Source organism: Trachurus trachurus (genome assembly GCF_905171665.1).
Source record: "Trachurus trachurus genome assembly, chromosome: 24".
Classification (NCBI taxonomy): Eukaryota; Metazoa; Chordata; class Actinopteri; order Carangiformes; family Carangidae; genus Trachurus; species Trachurus trachurus.
Window position 1 is genome coordinate 21348717 of NC_139910.1, and position 10031 is coordinate 21358747.

The window sequence follows — 10031 nt, forward strand, 5'->3', positions numbered from 1 at the left end:
CTACCACATGTAGGTAAATAAAAAATGATGGAGTCTACAAGTTGGAAGACACATTTTATAAACTGTCATTACAGTAATGTAGAAGTTGAAGAAGGCTTGAGATCTCTCAGTTATATTTCACCGGCTCAACACTCACAGAGTTATTGTAAATAAGAGCAATACAACCAAGTCAAAAGCCCAAAACACACCAGATCAACATGCAAAACCACAAGCATGTAGAACAAAGTATTTTTTTAACAAAGTCCATCACCAACACACAGATGTAGTATGTATGTCATTTAACCACTAGTGTGACATGAATCTAAAATATGTCAGACTCTGATGAACTGATACTGTGTGTGTCTGTGTGGGTCTGGTGTGAGTGCTTGCGGTGCATAATCATCAACAATTTTCATCATATTTAAATATCATCTCTTCGCAAAACTCTAAGCACAATTTCAATCGCTAAAATAGTTTGTGCACTGTGATGTTAAGGTACAGCCCAGGTGTCATCACTTAGACACAACAATGGAAAAGTTCACACTTTTACCTAATGAAGTGAGGAAACCAACATAAACCGGGTCACAGGGTGCAGGAAACAAGGAGGAAGCTGTGTGTGTGTGTTTCTGTCGGTGCCTGTCATCCCTCTGTCCGCTTCACTCACAACCCCTCACTCTTACTATGCTGCAGGTCGTGTGTGTGTGTGTAATGTACATTTCACTTTTTCAGGTTTAAGTGTATGAGCTCTGAATCTAAAGATTAAACACTTTAGTTTGACTTTGAGCACAGATAAAATGTTTTGACGAGTGTGTTTGGTTTTTCGAGAAGAGTTGGGGGTTTTGTCAAAGAAGATTGACTGTTGAATTTTGTGTTTACAGTTTTGAGAGAATCATAGAAGGTTTCTAATGTATTTTAATACTTGTGTAAAACTGTTATGTAATTTGCACCAATATGGCCGTAACTTTGAGACAGACCTCCCCGTCAGGTAGAAAAGCTAAGATCAATTAAAACAGACTTGAACCTACAACCTCTGACACTAGCCAATTGGCTAGAGGTTAGACCTGGTGTGTGGCTTCACAAATGGACGAAGCCAGTCACCAGCCAGGCAGCAGCTGTCAAGGCAGATTTCGAAAATTGTCAAAATGTCAAAAATTCTATCAAGCCAAAAATCTGATATAAACTGCATCTTGACAGCATGGAAATGTTGGTGATTCGTTTTTAACAATAGGTGTTTTGCTCCATAAGTGAAAAACGGATGTTTAAAACACCTATTGAGAGCAGACTTCAAAATGTTTTTAGAAATTCAGTTTTTGAGATAAAATTCTATTTATGGTCATGACTCAGGTTGCAGGTAGGAGGAAGGCTCTGGTTGGGGACACGAGGGACACTTGGATGTCAATATTTCTAGAAAGTAAGATCTCCAACCAGGGATGTAATAGAAATCCATGCCTGCAGCGAGCTGTTTTGCGACAGAATGAGAACAGTTTTTGCCCTGACGAGTGACTCACTTTGGCATGTATTTAACCCTTGACTATACACACAAAAAGCTATATAGATATTATTAGAGAGAAAACGTATGGGCTTAAGGGGTCATATTATGATTTCAACTAGAATCCACATGGAAAAAATAAGAAGTCTGAAAACCCAGGGTTAAACCATGATTTAGTAGTTTACCAGTACTTGACTAAATAGGTTGCTATTGTGATGTTACTTAATGCCAATCCAATGTCTTTTTTTCTAGAAATTGTAAAATGCTCTTAGAGTAGTCAAAAGGGAATTCGCCCATCCATCTTCAACCTCTTATCCGAGGTTGGGTTGCAGGAGCAGCAGATCCACTAGTGAGACCCAGACTTTCCTTTCCCTGGCAACACTAACCCCAGCTCTGACTGGGGTATCCTGAGACATTCCCAGGCAAGGCTATAGTTTCTCCACCTAGTCCTTGGTCTGGCCCGTGGCCTCCTCCCAAGAGGGAATCCAAGAGTGAAAAAAGGTAGCCATCCTATCTTCTTACAGAGTGAGTGCCAGCCACTCTTCTCCAGGCTGCTCTATTCCTCTCAAAGGTCACAGAGAACAATTAGGCCTGTAAGAAGACAAAATATGTTGTATATTCTCTCTCTGGCTATAGCCGTGATTTTTGATAAAACTTCAGTCATAATATAATTATCAAGATGATAACTATAATAACAGCATTGTTAGTAAGGCAAAACCCTAGTCTTTAAGATATTTTGTGTTTGTTTATAATCAAACAACAGTGTTTCTTGTGACTTGTGAAATGTGAATGTGTATGAATTAATAAGTAATATATCTCAGATCTTTGTTGCTGACACAAAGGAACACTGAACCTTATAGAAACTGTTTCATTGTTTTTACAAGACACAAGATACTTCCTTTCTCTGACTTTAAGAATTGTTCATGATGAAAGTGGGAAAACTGTCAAAAATGGGGAAAAAAACCCTTAATCAGAGTGACAGTAAACATGGATCAGTCATATGAGCTAAATGCCGAATATATAAGAAATGGGGTATAATACAGAATTTAGCGTATTACAACACTCCCTGTCCTTTTCGACATAATAATTTACTGAGGCCACCAAAACTGTAAAATGATCTTAGAAGCAGGGGAAGGTGAGCCAGTGAAGAGGAGCTGATTTGCGGTGACAATTTGCTGATCTGTGGAGCAAGTAACGCTCTCCTCTTCCGACCAACCCCTGAGCAGAATTTCCATGTCAGACTTTCCGAACAAAACCTGAATTCACCCGAGTGATCTCACTCAGGTAAATTTCCTAATCAGTGTAGAATTGCTGACTCAGCCATAGAAAGATTTATATCTATATTACATATACTGTATATTAGAGCCATTTCTTTGTTTCGTTTTATCTGAAATTGTTTCACATATTCACTCTACAAGGAGATCAACGAACACACTTCTTTTATCTTTTTGTTTTCACAACTTTCCAATTGACAATTCTTAATTGGATTTGCCTTGTGATTAACTTCAACTTGTGTTCACAACCAGCCATTTGATCTAAGAAGCTGATTCATTGTTAAATTTCATCTTTGGTCTTAAGGTCTTAAGCAATTTGTCATTTTCCCAAAACATGAATTTGTAATGAAGCCGTTTGTGGCTTTTATCAACGATATAAACTATGTTCTCATCTTTATGATATGAATAACTGGTATTCACCTTTGAAACACATTTAATTTACTCTGTTTTTACATGTCTACATTAGTGCATTCTTGTTGTGTTGTACCCCTGACTCTGTAACAAACCACAGGTTTCGGTGTGAGTGAGCACCGGGTGGATTTCTGCTGTTGTCAGCATTTGGTTTTTTTTTGTCAGTGTGTGTCTGTTAAATTGATCTGTCTGTCGTCTTACAACCAATGACTCGTAACAAGTGTACAATCTATTAAAGGTTTTCTTCTCAGCAGAAGTAACATTTCTGATTACTCCCAGTTTTGTTCTGTATGTGCTGCAAGTTACAGTAGTGTCAGCAGTGTCTACACATCACTCATTTCATTTTGACTATGTGTAACTGTTGTTGGTTAACATTTGAAAGAAGCCATCAGTGATCCAACAACTATTCAGTGACATGATGACATTGGTTTCCAGATCAACCAATATCATTATCGTCTCTTCTTATGTGATAAGGATCTCACCACAATTTACACTTTCCTCATTTCACTTGATATTGACCTAGAATGTGGTTATTCTATGTATATTACACCATGTGGTTGAGAAAATGAAAGTATTTATGGGGAAAGTACACCTGTACATGTCACTGTGTTGGAGTTGGATGGGTAGGCAGCAGCAGGGGCTAAAAGGTGTTAACCATTAACCATGGCTTCCCACTTGTTGAAAAACCAAACTGTGGGCCATCCCCATATCGGCCCACTCATTTCCTGCTGTCTGACATCTGACATCTTGAAAATGCCTCAGACAAAAAATAGGCTAGTTACATAATGATCTAAATCCTTTATAAAAAAATATTTTAAAACAAAACAAAAACTACATTATAAATTCAATTCTTAATTATAAGCATGGAAGAAATTCTTAAAAGTAAAGTGTTGAAGTGTGTTAGCTCTTGTCAGCACGCAGACACATGTTTCTAGTAATGAAGGTGACGTTTCATATGTTTCATCATTTGCAACATAAGCACAAAAACAGCATCTGTGGTTGGAGCTGCAGACCACAGAGCATCTGCATACTGCACAGATATGTACATACACTCATGCACGCATGCACAGTGGCTGAAGTAACAATGAGATCTTTTTTTTTTATTGATTTCGAAGCTACTCTCACCCACAATGCCCCCCCCTTACCCCCACCCCCACCCCACGTTTCTCTCCCCAACTTTCTGAGAAGTGTTGACCACATGACCGCAGGCTGTTTGCAGGGCTATGCAGGTTGCAGGTGAAAATTAAGTAATGGAACACACACACACACACACACACACACACACACACACACACACACATAGACACACACACGACCTGCAGGGTAATAAGAGTGAGGGGTTGTGAGTGAAGCGGACAGACGGACGACAGACGCCGACAGAAAAACATCCAGACAAGATGATGATGATGATGGTGAAGAAGAACCCCACCATGCTGGTAGCCTTCGTCGTGTTTTTCGCATCCCTCGCTGTTCTGGCATCAACCAGTAAGTTGACTATAACTTTTGTTATCGCTCATAATTATAAAAGGTCAACTTCTTAACTTCATCTCTTCCTGGGGGAACAACAGAGTTTTGACTTTGAAGATCATTGGAAATTCTAAGTGATGTTGCCCCTGAATTTATAAGTTAACAGTGTTTGTTGTATCTCATTATATCCATTTGTTAGGCCATACACTTTTACTTTCATTGTATTATATTATCATTTATATCATTTGAGGTTATTTATTGCTCTGTGTGTGTCACTTGTTCTTGTAAGCTGCTGGACGACTTGCATTTCCCTCCAGGGGGATGAATAAAATATTTATCTATTCTATTCTATTTCTGCAAATGTTCACATGAGCCCCTGGAACCACTTAACGATGGTTATCAGATTAAAAAAAAAGGATAATGTTATACACATTATAAATTGTCTCAAAAATATATATTTATGTATTTTAAAAAGGACCATCTTGTGTTAACGTGTTAGAGCTGCAGCAGAAGTCTCCTCACATCAAAAGGCTCCAAAAGGGTCAACACACAAAAAACAGTGAATACTATTTTAATGTCAATGAATTTGTGTTAAATCTCACTTTGCCTTTCTCTCTCTCTTTCTCTGTTTGTTGTGTCTCTCTTTGTGTTACAGGCAGCTTCGTTCCAGATAAGTGCTGCTTTGAGTACGTCCCCAATCCCGTCCCTAAGAGGAGAGTGGCGAGCTTCAAATACACAGACAGGCAGTGCCCAAAGCAGGCCGTCATGTGAGTGTCTCATATCAGAATCAACTGAAATGGCCTTGTTTGAAAAAAAAAATCTGTTTAGTTTTTATTTTGCACAAATTAAGCAAACACATATATTCTAACTAGAGGGGTGTAACAGATTAGGCTACAGTATGTGTTACAGAAAAATGCCAAAATATCTGTCATAATAAAACCGACACTGACAACGATCTTTTCTGTTTCAGCTTCACAATGGTGACTGGCAAAGAGCTCTGTGTCAACGCGACTGTGCCGTGGGCCAAGAAAATCATTGAGGCCAAAACCAAAGCCCTATAAAAGCGACAACCTCCGCGTCAGAGGCATCCAACAACAGTGTGGGTTTTTAAAATAAACTCCAGTGTGGTGGAAACCAGATGTTTATCTTCAAAGCTACTTTTAAACAGATTATTTTTCTATCATCTTTTAAATAATGCAAACTTTACCTTTTTCAAAAAATGTTGTTTGTCTTTTTCAGTGTATTCAAGCTTGTAAGATCTTTTCTAATTAACCAAACATGTTCTCAGATATTATAATAAAACTTCATTATCCCGATTATCTGTATTATTGTCTTATTTCAATTCATCATCAAAGCTCCCAGACTTTAACTTTGGGAGAATTAAAATTTACATTGTTGTTCTCATTCACTTTATGAAATACCTGTTGTGTAGAACATCAGAGTTGATGTGGTTTCTGGCTGATAAAGCCACAGGAAGCTCAGAACTGCACCACAAAGCCTAAAAAATCAGGCACAAAAAAATCTAATTTAACTCTTTAGATACGTGCATAAACTGGATTTTGTGGAATTAGTTACAAAAAAGTCTTTGAATTCTGCATAAATTAATGATCGTCCCTCTGCCAACATTTGTCCATCTTCAGTTTAGCGTCTGATGCAGCTCTGTTTCCAGTAGATGTCGCTCTTTTCTCCCTTTCACTTCCTCTTTATGTTCAAAAATGTGTCACCGTGGTTTTCACAGCCAGGTTTCTATCCGTCTTGGTGAACTGCAGCAAAATGTTTAACCACCTTTGTAACTGAAGTCGACGACCAAAAGCTCAATGAGGTGTGTGTGGTGTTAGAAGGATCAGACTTCAGCTAAAAAACCCAACAAAGGAAGTTGTAAAGATTATAAAATATTGTAACTAAAACCTTCTCACAGGGCTAATGGGGTCAATCTAAAACTGAAACAGTATTCTATAATGACATTTTAGTAAATGAAGCTTCTCTAGTCTCAATGACCACTCAAACCACTTCCCCTCTAGTCACATTCACCCACACATACACCGATGATGCTCAGGGACACTGCAACAAGTGGGCTAAGGACTGGACCACTGTCCCTCTGATTAGTGGCCAGCCAGCCACAGCCATGAAAGCAGGAATGTCCCATTCTCCAGTGTGCATGATGAAATGTCCTTGGCCAAGATACTGGACCCATTCTGCTCCTGATGATCCATGAGTGTGTGTGTGTGTGTGTGTTCAAGAAGCTGAATGTGTGTCAAGTGTAACACAACCTTGAAATCATCTCTCACCCTCAAACAACAGCTCAGGTGACATCACCTCTCTCCATGCTTCATACATGTGTATATGTGTACATAACTCCATAAGAGGTCATAATAGAGGCTTCATATTCACGCCACAGGTGATGCATTATAGTAGACGGTCTGATTAGACTCTGGAGGACCGTGCTGAACTGATTTACATATTAATGAGGAGCAAAATCAAGCAGGAGATGGGGCAGCTTGGCGTTTCTTGTTTGTAATCGTGACAGTGTTTTTTCAAAGCACCAAACCCATTACAGTGAGTGGTAAGCATATCAGTGGCTAAATGCCAAAATAATCAAGGTAATGAATGCAACATCAACAGCCATATCTCGCTTGATCTTCTGTCATGTTGGATTTGCAGTGATGAAATTAATGAGGCCGAGGAGAGAGCCTCGGTGATGTCCCATTAAATTTGCATATAAGTACGTCTGTCTGCATGACCTACCTGTAACACAGCAAAATTAGGTCACAAGCAAAAAGCCTGGGGTTGTTTTTATATATATATAGATTGGCTTTTCATGCCTTTATTAGATACCGTAGTGTAGTTGAGAGAGACAGGAAATGGGGAGGCAGAGAGAGGGGGAATGACACGTAGGAAAGGGCCGCCCAATGCAGGATTCGAACCGGGGCCGCCTGCAATGAAGACTTTAGCCTCTACACATGGGGCGCCTGCTTCAAGGGATACTTCACCCAAAATCAATAATTCACCAATTGTCTACTCACCGTCATGCCAAAGAAGGGTTTGGAGAACTTTCAGAGTTATCAAAACACTTTTGCTCGTCCGGACTGACCCAAGTGTCCTGAAGTCGCCACATGAAAATGTTGGGGCTTCCGTTGCTAGCCAGAAAATCTGGAACTCCAAAAGTGTTTTGATGACTCAAAAAGTTCCCCAAACCCTTCCTTGGCATGAAGGTGAGTAGACAATTGGTGAGTTATCGATTTTGGGTTAAGTATCCCTTTTACCACTGAGGTTTTAAAGTCACCAGTGGTGGAGGAAGTGTTTGGCTGCTTTAGGTAAAACTACAAATTCATTAGTGTAAAAATACTTCAAGAGTCTTTGATCCTGTGAACAGTTAATGGCTCCTTGGTGGAAGTGACAGTGACAATTTTACAAACAAGTGTCCTGAAGTAGGCTTTTTGCATAGGGTCATATAAGTATGGGAAACACTGGTTGAACAAAACAATGTGTTAAGATTAGCTTTTCAGATAAAGGACTTTCTTAAGGAACTGTTACCAAAATATTAGCATCAAAATATAGTTGATTAACCAATAACAATATTCATTCAGTATGCCCAGTGGCCCAGTGAGGTCACTGTTATGTAGCAGTCTGTAAAATTGGGGTTAATTTTAACTACTTTATGTACCGCTGGGTTGTTTAACCTCTAATAATACACCTATTTTCTTACTATTACTATGGATCTACCAAGTAACTGAAATGTAGTGAAGTGGGAGCATAAAATAGCAGACAATGTACTTACAGTAAGAACAGTACGAGTGAATATACTTAGTTACACTCCACCACTATTTTATGTTTCACACTGGATTCATCAGATATAGGCATAGAGATGTAGAAAGTAATCATTGCCCTGTGTGCAGAGGTGTGTGTGTTTGTAATGGCTGTTTGTGTGTGTCAACCACGATCTAGGGATGTGGCCTGTTGTGTTCAGAAAGAGCTGAAAGACAACACAGTCAGCTGTGATTCACTTGTGTGGGGAAATCGTGTGGCGTTGAGGGAGAAATAAAGACGAAGAGAAACAGAGAAACATGAAAGGCAGCGAGAGTCTGCAGATGAAAGGCGAGAAGAAAGGCGTGTGTGAGCAGTCACTGTGGTGTTGATGATCCAGTCCAGGGCGAGGGACACAATGGGATGCCATCAGAAACACACATACATAGGCTACATACATACATACATACATATATAAATAACCTATGTGTGATGTCAGCTTTTCCTTACAAATGGGAATAATATAGCCTAAAGAAAGAAAGAAAGAAAGTGAGGTTCACACTTGAATGTGTTCATTTGAGTGTGTTTTTTTTTGTGCTACAGCATGTGAAGACACCTGTCCGTCTCTCACTCATACACACACACACACAAACGCGCGCACACACTGCTTCAGGTACAGAAAACAAATAAAAGTCAATAAAAGACAGGCAGCAATTACAGTCAACAAACAAAATTAAATGATGCTATTTTGAGTTTCATATCACTCTCACTCAGAACACTCGCTGAATAATCTTGTGCACACACACACACACACATACACATACACACACACAGTTAGAATATTACCATAATGTTCTCTGTTAAGGGGGAATTAGATTGTAAATAGCCAGTCTAATGCTGGTCGTTTATCTCAGTCCCTGGTGTAACTCTCATAACCAAAATGTCAATTTAAGACATCTGCCATATAACTTTTCCCATCACGTTGTCATGGTAATAAGCATCAGCACATTACACGGCATGCCTTGGGCTGAACAATCCAATGGTGATGGGTTGAGCGGCCCAGATTTCTTGGAGTCCTGCGCTGTCAAACACACGTTAATGCTGCTTTGCATGACAAAAAAAAAGTCAAAGTACCTTCTACTGCAGCTGGATTGTGTGATTCAGATTAAGAGGAAATTAAAAGCGGGAACTAAAGAGATATTAGGAGAAAGAGATGTAGAGATCAGAACGGGGGGGGGACTGGGGGGCTGCAAGAGAAAGGACCGAAAAAACCAAGAGATCAATATCTTCTGTATAATTACCTACAGCTTTCTAGGTTGCTAGGAGACCAAATAGAGATGAGAGAGAGCAGGAAAGAGAAGAAGATGAGACAGAGAGGGAGAGAGAGAGAGAGAGAGAGAGAGAGAGAGAGAGAGAGAGAGAGAGAGAGAGAGAGAGAGAGAGAGAGAGAGAGAGAGAGAGAGAGAGAGAGCACAAAGGCTGAGAATAATTTAGGGTTGCATTCATTTCCACTGTGGCTTGTGTTTAAACACTTCGAGAGGAGGTAAAGAAGAAAAAGAGGATAGAGGAGGAGGAGAGGAGGGGTATGTCTGCTCTTTAGGGAGTTGCATGAATAATTACTGAGATATTGACACTGACTGTCCAGTCATTTTGTCAACCCCCTACCC

The 10031-nt window shown here is 39.6% G+C and overlaps 1 protein-coding gene across 1 annotated transcript; it reads left to right on the forward strand.

The window, feature by feature from the left end:
- Positions 1 to 4491: 4491 nt before the first annotated feature.
- On the forward strand, positions 4492 to 5936 carry LOC311007283 (monocyte chemotactic protein 1B-like). Its single transcript, XM_084000408.1, has 3 exons — positions 4492 to 4638; positions 5276 to 5387; positions 5591 to 5936. The coding sequence occupies exons 1-3, from the start codon at positions 4551 to 4553 to the stop codon at positions 5679 to 5681; spliced, it is 291 nt and encodes a 96-aa protein (XP_083856534.1). The 5' UTR covers positions 4492 to 4550; the 3' UTR covers positions 5682 to 5936.
- The last annotated feature ends 4095 nt before the right edge of the window (positions 5937 to 10031 follow it).